At 42.2% G+C, this 16840-nt stretch overlaps 1 protein-coding gene across 1 annotated transcript; it reads right to left on the reverse strand.

Annotated features, from left to right (window-relative positions):
* Positions 1-241: 241 nt before the first annotated feature.
* Positions 242-16840, reverse strand: MSL3 (MSL complex subunit 3). Its single transcript, XM_006745471.3, has 13 exons — positions 16680-16840; positions 15267-15349; positions 14794-14889; positions 14357-14457; positions 13713-13798; positions 13006-13128; positions 12048-12208; positions 11118-11276; positions 9080-9342; positions 8305-8414; positions 3931-4030; positions 3371-3455; positions 242-1051 (listed from the first exon to the last, which is right to left on the reverse strand). The coding sequence occupies exons 1-13, from the start codon at positions 16779-16781 to the stop codon at positions 952-954; spliced, it is 1569 nt and encodes a 522-aa protein (XP_006745534.1). The 5' UTR covers positions 16782-16840; the 3' UTR covers positions 242-951.

Below are 16840 nucleotides of genomic sequence, written 5' to 3' on the forward strand. Positions count from 1 at the left end.
GTTGGCCCCAGACCACCTCAGAGGGCAGCAGCAAGATAGCAAAAAACTACGCTGACTCCCAGTAGCCACCTTCTTCTGGTCAAGACACCAAGTGGGCCAAAATCAAAGAGGGACAGAAAACAAAAGGCCTTAGCAAAAAAAGGCACAAAAGTAAAACAAAATAAAACAAAAAGTTATGTCAAGAGATTACCTCACTGTTCCTTTGCAACAAAGAGGACAAGACCAGAGTGAAAACTCCTGGTTCTTTGCAACAAGATGGGCAACACTTTATTTAGATCACCAAAAATAAGGTTTTACAGAAAGGGAACCATAACATTACACAACAAAGTATAGCTGTAAAATCTCAAACAAGAGAGGCAACACTTTATTTAGATTACCAAAAATAAGGTTTTGGAGAAAAGGAACTGTAACAAGCAAATGTGTGACTGCAAATTTTCTTTTGCCATCGATATCAATTCCCTCTAAAATATTTTGGGACTACTTTGTGATTTCCAAGCAAAACTAAAATTTGTTGGACAGACTCGTTGAGCCTCATCACAAGAATGAAAACAGTTTGGAAAACAATTTTGCTTAATGCTAACAAATAACTAAAAAACGTGGTTATTGCTAACGAATTAATTCCAACAGCTACTGAAACAGCCTGACCTACACATGCTCTCATTAACGCTTCACTGTGAACACAGCTGTTCTTTTTCTGCTGTCACAGATGACATGAACAGTGGCAAGGGTCTCATGCTGGAGGCTGGTCAGGCACCTAGGAAGTAAATCTTAACAGAAATAACTACAGTATGTAAGCAACTCAAACAAATGGGCCCACCTCTGCCAGAGCCCCCAGGGGGGTGGGTGTCATGTCAGCTCTGTAAAGAAGGTCCCCTATCTCCCTAGATCTTCATTGGGAACCTAGAGCACAGAGCTAGACAGAGAAGCTGTTCTTCTAGAACCATCAAAACTTCAATAAATCGCCCTGGGGTTCTTGGTGCTATAGTGCGCCTCACAGGCAGCAACATAGGCCGACTCTGGAAAGAAGTCATCATGATATTCTGCCAAAAACCTGGGAAAAGAAGAAAATGGCCCTGATGATCTTTACAGTGAGGACTCAACACAAGCAAGCAAAATTTTAACTTGCAACCATTCGAACATTTCACCTTTTTTTTGGTATTCCAAAGGAAAAAAAATTGAATATAACCTTGATTTCTAGGTATATCTGGCTTCTACATTAATTACCATTTCATTGGGATCCTTTCACTATCAAGTGTACGAAGAGAATAGAACCTAAACTCCACTAGGTGGCAGGCTTCATTATACAAACACTGGAAAAAAAAACCCAAAAAACTGGCTCTGACGAGTACTGCATTTTCCTGTTATAAAACCGATATTGGGGTGCCTGGGTAGTTCAGTTGGTTAAGCGTCTGCCTTCAGCTCAGGTCATGATTCCAGGGTCCTGGGATCAAGCCCTGCATCGGGCTCCCTGCTCTGGCGGAAAGCCTGCTTCTCCCTCTCCCTCTGCCTGCCATTCCCCCTGCTTGTGCTCTCTGTCAAATAAATAAAGTATTAAAAAAATAAAACTATAAAAAACTATAAACTCGGGGCACCTGGGTGGCTCAGTCAGTTAAGCGTTTGCCTTCGGTTCAGGTCATGATCCATACAGTCCTGTGTCGGGCTCCCTGCTCAGCGGGGAGCCTGCTTCTCCCTCTGCCCTTCCCCCTGCTCATGCTCACGCTCTCTCTCCAATAAATAAATAAAATCTTTTTTTTTAAAAAAAAGCTATAAACTCAACAAATGTCACTTGAGAAATTCCCAATACTTTCTACAGGCTAAGCTAAACCAAAATTGAATAGTATAAATAGTAAAGAGTATCTGGGTCCTAATTTGCCATTCCAAAAGGTATTACAGTTCCAGCTTATAGTAGCAAAACTGATAAACAAGGCTGACTTATGTCTGATGATGGCACCATTATAATGAGGCCAGTCATTCAAAAGTTCACATTATGCAGATGCTATCTTGTATCTTAAGTGTCAAAGATTTCACCACAGTGGGGCTTAAACATTCTCACATGGGCCCTATCAACCACAAAGCTAATTAGTTTCATGCTTGTTTCTCCAGCCTCTTTCCACCTGTCCAAATTCCTAAAAATGTAAGGATAAACCCAACACCTTCTTTAGTAAAAACGGAGTCAAATTCATTAGATAGTTAACTCTTTCTTCTTTGGACCGTGCCATTCTTAAGGTGATTATTGAGTCCACCGATTCTCTAGTTGACGTTTTGGATACATTTTCAAAACCAATTCCTATATTTGTAAATCTTTCTAAGTTAATTCTTAAAACCCTAATTTCTATTTTGTATTGGGCATACCTCAAAATCAGCAGGCTTTCCTATGCTATAACTTGCAGCTATTCTTCATATTTTATTGGCATTATTTGATTTTGGCCTACACAGTCTTTATGCCAAATAGAATTGTGTGTTTGAGGGGGAGGTTGGAAGGGAAGAGTATATTTTTCATAATTGTTTCTAATAACATGTAATAAAGTCTCATTTCACTCACGGATGCTTTACTCAAAATGTCTACATAAAAATATCCTTTAAAAACTCCGAAAACCTATTTCTCTGCCTGGAATACTTTCCACACTGATGAATCCTACTTGTTTAATTCTTGCAGGTTGGAGCCTGACAACAAGGAAGAGGTACCCCCTCACAGAAAAGAAATAAGATCAGGCAGATAGATGAGCTGGGTAAGGCAGTGTGATGAGCAGCCTTGAACACCAAGCAGAGGAACTGGTCAATAGACATCTGGGTGGGAGAGAGCTGGGCCACCGGCACAAGTGAGTCTGGGGCCCACAGCATGGTGCAAGGAGTAGGGGGCAGAGCCTCAGGGCAAATGATCCTAAGATATAATGACTGGCTCTGTCGGATGAAGAAAACAATACCTTTCTCTGAGTTTACAAACTGTCAGCATGTATTGGTCATTTATCTTAACTCTAAACACAAAAATTCAACCTGTAAATGCTAATATTTAGGTTAGTTTATGTATATGCAACAAAGAAAAGTCTAATATAAGGTACTTCTAAATAAAAAATTTAAACTAAATTATTATCAATCTCATCACTTCTACTGTAAAAAATTTTCTATTCACAGTTACCCAACTGGATTCTTCTAGTGACACAAAAAATTTTATCTCTACACAATAAATTACAGAAAAAAGAAACAGCCAGAAACCCCTGATGTGATGATTATAGTTAGAATCAATCATACTTAGCTAATACTGCGACTATTTAAAATACCACAGAACTAGTTTCCACATCTATTATGGAGGAGTTCAGGAAAGTCGTATATAAGGCAGCAGAGATAAGCTTTTACAAACAAATTTAAATACCTAAGAAAGAGATCAAAGTGCTTCAGTAAAGCCTTCAGATTCTTCTCAGAAAAGGACATCTTTCCAAGGATTTCTGGAAGTTTCACTGCATTAAAAATAAAACCGGAACCATTTACAATTGGCAGACTCTGGCAATGAGCAGGACACACTGAGGGTCCTATTTATCCTATTTAAACTGAAATTAACATCTACAGCATCCAAAAAACCCAAAAACTCTTATTGAACACAGTACAGTGGTACAAATGGTATAAACACAATTTTTATGAAATTTAAGATTCATTCAGTGCCTTTTTTTAAGAGGTCATTCTTCAATGATTTTTCTTAGACCCTCAAAATTACCACGAGATGTACATAAACTAACAAGGGTGTAAAAACCAAAGTGGAGGGGTGCCTGGCTGGCTCCGTCGGAAAAGCATGCGACTTTTGATCTCAGGGTCATAAGTTCAAGCCCCACACTGGGTGTAGAGATTACTAAAAAAAAAAATAGATTAAAAAAAACCCCAAAGTGGAGGGGAAAGGGTGGGGGAAGGCAGAAGAAAGCAGGGACCAGGATTTCTTACCAAACAATCGTAGCAAGTGTTGTGCCCCATAAATGTAAGAGGGTGGAGGCGGCTGGTCACCTGGGGGGTAACTGTCAGGTACAAGTTTCCAGGAGAGGACCTGAGAAAAGACATAATAACAAATCATTCAATTCATGCTTAACACTGTTATCAAGAGATCTCAAAATCTGGAATCCCAGCAGAAATACACATGCTTTGAGGTTCTCAACTCAAATTGAGTGTCACATTCTCACTCCCAAGCTTCCTGTCCTTCTAGCAACTTAGGAGTTGTTTCACAGCTGGGCCAGAAAATGGGAGTAAACAGTAACAACAAACCAATGTGGAATTTTGAAAGCCACCCCTCTAACTTCCCCATGAAGTTTTTTAAGGGCATGATCTTGGCATACAGGAGTATAATGCATTATGTTGAAAAGGATCAAGCTACAAAATAACGAAGTTCAATATGACTTGGAAAAAATACACAATATAATGTGTATAATTATTATGTAAATACACAGAACTACCAAGAAGTATATACCAAAATGTTTTTTTGTTTTTTTTTAAGATTTTATTTATTTATTTGACAGAGAAATACACAGTGAAAGAGGGAACACAAGCAGAGGGAGTGGGAGTGGGAGAAGCAGGCTTCCCGTGGAGCAGGGAGCCGATGCGGGGCTTGATCCCAGGACCCTGGGATCATGACCTGAGCCGAAGGCAGATGCTTAACGACTGAGCCACTCAGGCGCCCCTATACCAAAATGTTAAATGTCCATTTCTCATTGGTGAAATTATGATTTAGGCAGTTTGGGAGGATAAAGGTATGCATTTTCCATATTGATTATTAGCATATATCTAATAGTTTCCTATAATTTTTTCAAAACATTTTTGCCTTTTAAATCACGTGAGGATCCCCCTTCCTTGGCAACATGGAGATACTTCTCATCCCTTAAAAGTTATAACAATAAATTGCATGTAGAGGAAAAAATATGGCTCTATGTCAAAATAAAAACAAGCTTATAGAAATAAAGTGTGGGGGCACCTAGGTGGCTCACTCAGTTAAGCGTCTGCCTTAGGCTCAGGTCATAATCCCAAGGTCCTGGGATTGAGCCCCGCGTCAAGCTCCCTGCTCAGCGGGAAGCCTGCTTCTCCCTCTCCCACTCCCCCTGCTTGTGTTCCCTCTCTCGCTGTTTCTCTGTCAAATAAATAAAATCTTAAAAAAATAAAATGTGTGTGTAGGGGGAAGGGAGACTAAAGTAAGATTAAGGAAATATTTGATTTCCCAATTCTCAACAGCTATTACCTACAAATTAGCTTAACTGTTTTGGTCATTTTGTACCTTTTCCTTTATAGGAAATCATACTATAATAGAGAATATATTAGTAAAAAGTAACCTAAACATGTTGTGAGTAATATTACCATTGTTTTAAGATTCCCTAATTTCCTGATATATTTGATTCACTTTGGAAACTAATCTGAACCATTGAATCAAGTGAAAATAGACTTCAACCTTGGTAACCGATTTTTTTTCCTTCTTTCTAAATTTCAGAACTGTGGGTGGATTTCAGGCTTTTGTTAAAGTCAGAGTTGTATTTAAAAGCTCTCTGATGAGCCTCCACAGAAATACTTCAGCAAATTATAAGACTATTTTACTGAGATGCTGCTTTGCCTTTTGGGATCAGTCAAGTTTAATCTGGAAATATAGTAGGGCCAAAGAAAATCCTCTGTAAGACAAGGCAGAAGGATGCCAAAACCACCCCAGAAAAGCTGATGTATTCAATTTAACACAATGAAATTGTAGAAGCGAGTAAGTCTCACCATGGTTCTGTATGCCTCCATGCTGGAAGTCCCAGCTTCAGCCCTGGCCTCACCTACCCCACCCATCTGTGGTATAGATTACTGAAGGCAGGGATTTGGTTTCAGCATCTTTATTCCACGCCCAGCACCTCAGCCTGTGGTGCACACAACTGAAGCTTGGCAACTGTTTTGACAGTGATACTTGAAGTTAACATAGGAGAATCTGCAATAATTGGAACCATGACACACACAACACTGCAAAATCTGGTCATTTGGCTAGTTAGTAGGCCAGCCTACCTCACTTATTCAACTCTGCATTTCAATGCAGTATTATCACCTTCTATTTACCAAAGATAAATTTCATGGGGGAAAACAGGTTTCTAGCAGAGGGATTCTCAACTGGGGTATATAGACAACCACCTGTGAATCGTAATGTGTACATCCAGACCCTACCCTGATGCAGTAGGTCAGTGAACAGAGAGCCTCAGGTGATTTGGATGCAGTTTTTTTTTTTTTTAAAGATTTTATTTATTTATTTGACAGAGAAAGACACAGCGAGAGAGGGAACACAAACGGGGAGTGGGAGAGGGAGAAGCAGACTCCCTGCCGAGCAGGGAGCCCGATGCGGGACTCGATCCAGGGACTCCAGGATTATGACCTGAGCCGAAGGCAGTCGCTTAACCAACTGAGCCACCCAGGCGCCCAAGGATGCAGAGCTTTTGTTAAAACACACAGAGACAGAGGCACTCACAAAGGTGGGAATTCCCTAAGGTCTCCTGTTTGGTTTGAGAGTCACTGTTGAGAGCCTGTCTTACTAGAAATCCAATTCTACTAGAGCTTGCAGCTGTGCAGCTGTATCTCTAACCACTAGATGGTGGCCTCGCACTGCCAACCTGAGTGGGAATGGCCTTGCCTGAATATTCATGTCCCTTTTAAAAGAAACAGGACTCCCCTTAATAACACCTGCAGGGCCTTGTCTGAAAAACAGGACCCTAGGGACTGCTGTAATAGGAATTTCCTGACTTTCCCTCATTGTCATTGTAAAACAAATTAAGTTTTCCAGCTTTTCTATCGGGGTCAGCCAACTAAGGCCTTCTGCCAAATCCAGCCCAACCCCCTTGTGCTGAAAATGATTATCATATTTTTAAATGGTTAATAAAATCACATGAATAAATATTTCATGACATGAAAATCATATGAAATTCAATTACTAGTGTGCATGAATAAATTTTGGGGGCATAGAGCCACACCCATTCATTTATGAGTAGCTCTCATGCCAACAGCAGAGTTGGATCATCTCGAAAGAGACTGTATAGTACACAACCCTGAAAATATTTGCAATCTGACCCTTTACAGAAAAAGTTTGCCAACTCTCACCATTAAATGTTCTCTCTCCCTAGTAAAGCTAGTTCCCCTATGCACAGAAACAGGGAAATCCTACCTCCTAGGTGAGATTCATAGAATATCCCAGTAGACCAAGATACCTCCTGAGCCTCCAAAACACTCACTACCTACACATCAATTAACTAGCCTTAAAAACAGAATTTTTTTTTAAAGACTTTATCTGACAGAGAGAGAGCAAGCACAAACAGGAGGAGCGGCAGGCAGAGGGAGAGGGAGAAGCAGGCTCCCCACTGAGCAGAGAGCCCCACTCTGGGCTCAATCCCAGGACCCTGGGACCATGACCCGAGCCGAAGGCAGACGCTTTACAACTGAGCCACGTAGGCACCCCAAAAACAAAATTTTTATTTTTATTTATTTTAAAAGATTTTATTTATTTATTTGACAGAGAGAGCACAAGCAGGGAGAGCAGCAGAGGGAGAGGGAGAAGCAGACTCCCCGCTGAGCAGGGAGCCCGATGCGGGGCTCAATCCCAGGACCCTGGGATCATGACCTGAGCTGAAGGCAGACGCTTAACTGAGCCACCCAGGCGCCCCCAAAACAGAATTTTTAAAATGAAAAGTTTCCCCACTTGTAAAATGGAAACCTGGTGGCAAGGTTGTTCTGGAAAATCTGAGGTGATTTAGGTCAAGTTCCTGGCACAATGCTGACATATAGCATGCCCTCAAAGGGATGGCTACTAGTACTACTACTAACAATGAATTTTATATTTTTAAATAGTTGGGAAAACCCAAAAGAAGAACCGTATTTCATAACACGAAAATTATGATATTCAAATTTCAGTGTCCATAAATAAAGTTTTATTGGAACACAGTATGCCCATTCATTTACATAGTGTCTATGGATGCTTTTGGAATTGGGTAGTCTTGAAGGAGACCGTTTGGCCCGCAAGGCTTAAAATATTTATTCTCTGGACCTCTGTAGAACAAGCGTGCATAAAATGCATAAAATGAAAATACTCATATATTTCAATACTTGTGCTTATTTAAAAGATGACCATAAGCACAGGGCTGGAATCCTAGCGACTTTCTCATTTTAGAAACCAAAACCAATATTAAACATCACCATATGAAGCATTTTGTTAATATCCACAGCAAGAGCAACAGAGTGTTTCTAAGGAAACCGGATTTCCGCTCACAGGACTTAAGCACCATAGAAGGAAGGACTCACTGGGGATGAACAGCAACAGTAATGCTTTACCTCATTTATTTCATTAGTTCTTCTGCCTTCAAAGCCAGCAAACACTGAACTCCCTTCCTTGCTAGGGGTCAGAGGAACTGGTGAGGATGATCTGCTATGCACAGGTGTCTCTTCAAAAGGAAAAGATGTTAATTATTCACTTGTAAATCACAGAGCAACTGAATTAGACTGCCGGATGACTGTTACAGTAAAGAAATTATTAATCTTTAACAATCATATATGATACGTTCCTATCATAAAAAACAATACCTGAATTATTTGGGGGAAAAAAACAGGAAACAAGTACTGATATACGCTACAACATGATGAACCTTGAAAACATTATGCTAAGTGAAAAAAGCCACAGACAAAAGGTCACTTACTGTATAATTCGACTGACAGGAACTGATGCCTAGAAGAGGCAAAATCCATAGGGACGGGAAGTAACTAGTGGTTGCCTAGCAGGATAGATTAGGGCTGGGGGGAGGGAATGGGGAGCTACTGCTACCAGACCCACGAGACACAGCTAAACCAGCCAAGCATCCAACTGCAGAGCTGAAGGTGTGGTGACTCCTCTCTCCATGCCATAGGCAAAGTGCCTTATGAGCCTTGGTTAGAGCCAAACTCCTCAGTGGATTTCCCACAGCTGAGTGGGTGAATCTGGGTGTGACTGTGCATTCATCCCCATTCCTCTCCTAGCCTCTCTTGTTAGCTGGACTCCCGTCAGGAGAGCAGTTGACTTGGCACAGGCCATGCAGAGAGTGAATGGCTTTCCCACACCTGAGAATGGACCTACTTTTTTCCAGGTGCAGGAACAGCTTTGGCATGCTGGCAGATGTGTCCTGCTGCCGGCGCTTGGGCTGAGGCGAGGCGCTGCTCTCAGACAGCCTGTCACAGTTGGCAGAGTGCCGTGTCGACCGCCTCAGAGACTGCAAGGCTTCCGGCTCAGCTTTGCGCCTTTTGGGGGTGGCTGGCTCACCTGTGGTGGGCTGACTCTCCGTGGACTGCGGTGTGGATGGATTCAACAAAGGTGGGCTTGGAGAGAGCTCCTCTTGGTTCCTACGGAAGAAGAGGAGAGAGCATCTCTCACTCTCTCTCTCATACACTCTCTCTCTCACACACACAGACACACACACACACACACACACACACACCTGGCCCACAGAATCTCTGCAAAACCTGGAGCAGTTCTTAAATGTCCTCCTTCAGACAGAAGAGAAAACACTCTGGACTCTACTCCAGAAGAATTACAAACTTTTACTTTCGAATGTGGCAAAACAAGTGTTTTCTTAAAGAGTAACCAAACATATTCGATCATTTAAAATCCTCTTGATAACTCTGCAAGGCATGCTGGCATTAAAGATTGTGATGCCCCTTTTGTATTTGTCTTAGAGCAATGGTTCTCAATTGGGAGTCATTTTGCCCTACTAGGGACAGTGGCACTTATCTGGAGACCGTGCTGTTTTGCTTGTCACAACTGGCAAAGTGCTACTGGCATCTAGCGGGTAGAGGCCAGGGCTACTGCCCAACAACCTACAATGCCCAGGACCCTCCACCACAAAGAATGATCTCGTTCAAAATATCAATAGGGCAAAGGTTGAGAAACCCTGGTCAAGAGAATAGGATTACTATGGTAGCTACACGTGTGGTGAGCAGCATAGCATAACATAGAGAATGCAATCACTGTGTCCTGCATCTGAAGGTAATGTAACATTGTGTCAACTATACTTCAATAAAAGTTTATTTTTTTAATAAAGAGAGTAAGAATACCATGTTATCTCACCACATTGTAACTACTCACAAGAATAGAAAGAAAAGCCACAAGCATCTGCCAAGCTTTGTGGAACACACAGTCCACCCTGGACACTGGCAACCTTGAGATTTGGAGTAGGGCAGGGGAACATCAACACAGGTCCCCAGTGAGTTGCACACGCCTCTCACATAGGGTGAAACCAATGGGACAGGCAGGCAGGCAGGCTAAGAGATGATCATGAGGCAGACAGAGAACCAGGAGCAAGGAGCCATGAAGGGAAGGAAGAAGGGGATGGTGGGGAAAGATGGCCAAAGCAGAGCATGGTGTGTGACAAGTGGGAAGTTGTTAGTACCCTGTCTTGGGGAGCAGAGTTAGCAGGGGCAGTTGGTAGATAAACGCAGAGCATCAAGTAGGCAAGAGCAGAAGAAGAAGTGGAAATCACGAGAACAGGCCATTCTCAGGAAGAGAGGCACAGGAAGATAGGGAAGCAGCTTATAGAGGTGAAGGTATAGACTTGAGGTTGGAATTTCTGCCCCTCTTCCCCCAACCAAACAATAGAGATTTGGGCATGCTTGGTGACCGAGGAAAGAAAGTAGTGACACAGCAGAGCAGGAAAGGAACTAATCTTTAGTTGAAGGCAAAAGGTTGCCAGCCCTTTGTGAACTTTCTCATTTAATAACTACCCAAGGAGGCAGCTGTTCTTTCCATTGTGCAGAGGCAAAAGGAAGAGGTTCAGAAGGTATCTCCTCAAGTCACACAACCAGTAAGTGAAGGAGCTAAATTCAAACGCACATCTTCTACCCTTCTCAGCCTGTGCCTTCTTCATTCCATTTGCCTTTGGAAAGACAGGTTAGCTGCTCAAAATCAAACCAAGTTCTCACACTGGAATCTTCACTTGGTAAAATCTTTTAGAGCCATTTGAAAGTGAATGATGACTTAGCTTACCCAGGGAAAAACTCCACTTTTCAATCTCCTCCTCCAAATCTGTTAGCCCCACAGCATTAGATGGAAATCTTCAAAGACAGAGTCAACTATTCAGTTGCTGACATCTGATAGTCAAACTGCAGACTGTCTAACTTACCTGTTAGTGTTTGTGGCACTTTCCTTAATTGGAAGAAAAAACTTGGATGAAGTCACCTTTTTATACTGAACTTGTTCATATGGATAGAGTAAAACCAGTGGGAGTGTGTAATCAAAGGTTATTCTTAATCCATCCACCATCTCCTTACAAAGGTCAACACTAGGAGAGTAAGAAAAGATTAGAGATGCAGTAAATATTTTCCGAAATGTCATAATGAAGTTACACGTTTTTAATAAGGCAGAGTTTAAAGCTTAAACACTATGTATTATACCTATACTTATAAAGAATACAATGAGTTTGTAAATGCTGCCAACAAAAAATTAAATGGAAACATTGATCTATAATATAAAGTGAAAAAAATACACCAGTAGTTTTAACTTATTGCACTGAACACGAGGAGCCCGAGCAGCCTGTGCTGCAGAAGGTGGACAGGCCCCAATTACTGGGAGCTTGAAGGGGGTAGACCTGATGAACTAATCCTAATACTTGTTTCAAATCAAACAATCTGCCTGTCTGACTCTAATCCAGCTGGGTCACATGCACAAGGCAGGCTATGAACACGATTATCCTGCCTGAATAAAAACCTATTTGTAAACAAGCTTTGATAAAATTTTCTTTGCCCATTCTGGTGCTTCAAGGACAAAGAGTTATCTCCCTATATTATAACACTGAAAAAAACTGGTCTTGGTGTTGAGGCAGTGCATACTCAATATATCCAGACCAGATACCTAAATAGTTATTGAGCATTTCGAAAAAGGAACAGTATTTTGGTATTAAATGTTATTAAATGAATTAATAAGTTAATTGAGTGATATATTAAATGAACTCCAAATTACAGAAATAGTGTCACCTGTTCTAAATGGAAGTCACTTCTCTAATACACAAAGAGAGAGTCACTGAGGCATCAATCCCCGCCCCCCCACTACTCACTTCTTTTCTGCTGGGATATAATGCACATTCATATTGGCATGTGGCATAGCATGATGGTGACGAGGCCTCTCATTGGCTGAAAAGGCTGCATTGATAGCAAAATGCTTCACGTAGGATTCCAAAATAGTTATGATGTTGGTCTGGCATGGAAGTTTCACTAACTGTTAATAAAAAAACAGACATCTGATGCATGCAACTCATTGTATAAACCATATATTCCAAGAAACAGTGCTCTTGTCTATATAAATTTTTTAACTCAAAAATAAAGCCAATTCTGTTTGAGAATCTTTTAAATAAATATGCCTTGAAGCTCTATGACTGCTTCTACTAATCATTACCCACGAAGATTACAGTATAAATTTTAAAAATAAATGTAAGCAGTGATTCACATCTTAATGATCAATTACAGCCACCTGGGGAGACTATGTCCACAGTCAGCCTCCATGACAGCTCAATTATGTCTTAACCTCTCTTTAAAATATTTGAGATAGCATCCATGTGCATATGTGAGGTGGGAGCGGCGGAAGGAACAGAGAGAGAGGGAGTGAGAGAATCCAAAGCAGACTCCCCACTGAGTGCAGAACCCAATGTGGGTCTTGATCTCACGACCCCGAGATCAAGACCTGAGCTAAAACCCAAGAGTAGGACGCTTAACCGACTGAGCCACCCAGGTGCCCCGTGTCTTAACCTCCTGAATGAAGTCCAGGCATAAGGAGTTTGACAAAGCTCCCTAGAGGATTCTAATGGACAGCCAACGCTGGGAAAGACTGTGCATGCCTTAATTCAATCAGCAGCAGAGCAGTACCATCAGAGAACTTTAAAAACCTAACTCAGTACAAAACTTAAAATATGAATTTCATTCTTACAAGATTCTTAATTGTTTGAGTCTGCGACTGTAAAATATGGCTAAATGAAAGCTCTATTACAAACCCATGTTTTATGTATTCTCCCTGCATACCCGTTTCCTCCTGTTGATATAGTAACAATCATCCTCAAGCTTCTTTTTCAGAACTTCAGGGATTTCTATAGTTATCGTTCTTTCTTCCATTTCCCTTTTTGTGTGCAGCTCCGGTTCTTCCTTCTGCAATATCACAATTTCATTTTTAACTACTCGTAACAGTAAGAGAGTTTATATCCAAAGGAAGACTAACAAAGGAGAGCCTACTATGAAACAAACTCCGTTAATCCTCAACATTCATACCAGAATGCCACATGTCCTAGAGAAAAGTACATTAAAGGCCAAAAGTTAATATGTTTTAGGGCACTAACCTATGTTACCAATGCTAATTTTGCTTCTCCCCCTTTTAAGTTTGCCAGTGATACTTATGTTAACTTCGAAGGCAGGCAGAAGATGCCAAAGTCTGATACACAAGATTTAAAAACTAATCAACACTATAAAAATAAAGCTCATGGCCTCAATAGAAAGAAAGAGGTAACTATGATTTGTGAAAACACTTTATGGGTAAAAAGAGCTACCAAGAGGTTCATACAGTGACTATAAATATAAATAAGGATTATTTTCCCTTAAAGACCAAGTGCAACTTTACAATATCTGGTTAAAACAATGCATTTTTACAAAATGATCTGCAACTGAAGAATTCTATCACATAATTTTACCACTAAGTATATGCCAAAGACAGCATTTTTACAATAGAAACTTTATACCACTTCCGTCTTTTCTTCAATATCACTTTCTTCACTTATTTCTTCATCCTTTTCTTCACTACTGTCATCAGAGGAACTGCTTATTGCTAGGGAAAACAAAAACTATCAGGCAAACCGGCATCATATACTTCCCTTACCTTTACAATTATAATTCTTTAAGGTGGAGCATGTGTCCTACTATTGGCAATAATTAACTGTAGTCCTGCATATATTTTAAATGCTGAACACAAATACTGTACCTTTCAGAATAGAAATTTATTTTGAGAAATATAACACCAATTTCAATGAAGCAAAACCCACACAAGTTAACGATCTGAAAGTGTTTAGTCACCTAGGATTCTACGATTCTCTGTTGCATTCATAACTGGGGCCAAGGCTCAGGAAGTGCCAAGAAAACATGAGGGGTTAGTACAAATAAAGACACTGGCTGAAAAGGCAGTGGCCATGAGCAAGACTGATGAGATATTATGGACTAACCGACCGCTACTTTAATTGTTAAAAACAAAAGGGGCACATGTTGTATGTAATGAGCTTAAAATGTTTCCTTGTCTGTAATTGCAATGACTCCTACTCCTCAATCCTGTGGTATAAAAGGACTAGGTAAAAGTTCTTTTAGCCAGAGAAAATGAAGTCAAGCCACTCACAGTTTTCATCATTTTCATCTTTTTCTTCAACAGGGAGGCTTTTTAAGACAGAGTCAACACCAGGCAACCTGCAGCGCTTCTTCTTTCTTCCTGTGCTTCTCCTGAAAGAAAATACACACAACTGAAATAAATTTTGATGCTGACTGATATGAGTCTTGAAGTACAAACAAGATATAACAACAGTGATTCTCTAAGGACCTAAAAATCATTAAATCCTAGAACATAAATGTTAATCTCCACTTCAGAAGATTATATAGTAACCTCACTGAAAACACAGCATTTAGAATACAAGAGCAATTCTTCACGAACACACTTTAAATATATATAATTATTAATAAACCAAGTTTGGCATATTTTTACTTTTCCATTTTAAAAGTTCTAAACACTAAGAGAAAACACATTGAATAACATTTATGTCATGATTTTTGTATTCTTACAGGCGAGCTACAGCTTTTCTTGCCAATTTACGCTGTAATCTCCGATTTTCATCGGTGTCACGAAGGACATGATCTTCAGCTGCCCATCTATCCCAGCTAATCAAACAAAAAAAGGAAAAGCATGTAGAATTCAGTGTTTTAGTTTGATACAAAACAACTACTAAAAGCACCTCACAGAAACAGAAGTGTCCCAGAAGTACTTATGTTTTAGAAAACTATTTAAACATTTTAAAATCACAAAAAGATGCAAATAAACTGAAAAAGGAACTCACACAGACACAGAAACAACTAGGGTTTCTACCAAATATAACTGACTTAAAGTAATCATTCTAAAGAATAGGCAAGATTTGATAAAAAAGCAGAAACAGGAAGTGAAGCTTTTCTACAAGTGTTTCTATAACTTAAATAAGTTTGCAATGTTCTTGTGCAGCCAAGATGATCAATTTTCAATCCCGTTTAACAAGTACACTCACCTTCTGTTCCAACCATTAAAATGGATCAGATATTCTGGGATCTTTCTGCCTTTTTCGTCTTTCCCAACAATAACATCGACAATCTGAAACCAGGAAATATTGTCCGCAAATGACAGAACATACAGAATATTGGAAGTTAGATCAGGAAAACTAGATCATAGATCTCTTTTTAAAAGAAAAGAAAGCAGTCTCTCCTTTTTTAGACTGAAAGCTGGGTTGAAACATTTTTCCTTTCAATTCCATTTTTTTTCCTGAGCGGATGCCTCAAAATAGGAAACATCCCTCCAACCGCCCCGCGATTGGTCTCTGATACTGAGACTGGGTTCAGCTTCTTGAAGCCATTGGCCGACCGATTTGTCACTAACTAAAGAGTCCAGGCCAGACAAGAGAGCTGTAGCCCTGAGACCTCTGGGAGTTGTAGTCTCCCCTGCTCAGCCGCATCCAAGGCCAGGACGGCTGGCTGATTATGCCATCCCTCCCAGAGGGGTCCCTAGGGGGAACATCTGGGGCAAATGATGGGGCGTGTCACCCCTAGGAAAGCTCAAGGCGGGGCGTAAGGTTGGACTGCAAACAGCCAGAGGCTGCGGGGGCGGAGCCCGAAAACACAACCGCAAAACCCAGAAGCCTTGGGAAATCCCCTTAAGGCCAGAGTCGCCCAGAAGCACCTGGGGCCCCAGGCCAGCCCCCAGCCCCGGACTGCGGTGCCCACGCCCACTCGTCATCCAAGCCCCAGGAGCTGCAGTTGTGGTTCAGTTCCCCCTACCTCCCCCCAGTCCCCGAAACTTAGATAGACGGGCACAGGGCGCGACTCGGGGACTGAAAACCTAAATGCTGCAAGACACCAAGGGACGAAAGCTACCGGGTCAACACTGCCCTCGGGTAGGGGGTCGCGGCCTACGGGAGGGTTCGGGCCCAGACACGATTGGTGCTCCCAAGCAAAGACGTCGCGAGTCGACGGCCAGTGCTATGGCGCTACGGCTTAGGACCTGGCTCGGTCAGTCAGGGCGTCGCACGGGAGCCCAGGTAACGATGGGCCGCGCAGAATGCTGAGAAATTTAACAAGGTGAAGACCGCCGGCAAGCGACCTCCTCGACGCTCAACCCTCGCTGGCGTCGCGTGCGCAAACCTACGTCGCGGCCCCAACCTCGCGACACTGCACGCGCGAGGTTTCCGATGGCGCGTGCGCAGCCCCGCGCCGGGCGGAAGCGGAAGCGTCCGGGCCCCGACTCCCCCAAGCGGCGCCCCGAGAGCGCCCCCTGCTGCACGCACGGCGCCGCGCAAGCCGAGGAGGCGCCGGCATGGAGCGCCGGGCCCCGCCACTTCCCCTGCTCCGCGCCGCCGTCCGCACCCGCATCCGCCACCCGTCCCGGGGTCCCCGGCCCGCGCCTCCTCCCTGTCCCTCCGCGGCGGCACCTTGGCATCGTACAGCACTCGCGCCTTGGTGGGGTCAGGCTCGAAGCACAGCACTTTCTCCCCTGAGTGGAATTTAAATTTCATGCCCTCGCTCGCGCTCATTTGCTCATCGTGGCGGAGGGCGAGGCTCCGGGGCGGGCGGAGCGCGCGCGGTGGGGGAG

The sequence above is a fragment of the Leptonychotes weddellii genome, chromosome X (genome assembly GCF_054177405.1).
Source record: "Leptonychotes weddellii isolate Sample4059 chromosome X, ASM5417740v2, whole genome shotgun sequence".
Taxonomy (NCBI): Eukaryota; Metazoa; Chordata; class Mammalia; order Carnivora; family Phocidae; genus Leptonychotes; species Leptonychotes weddellii.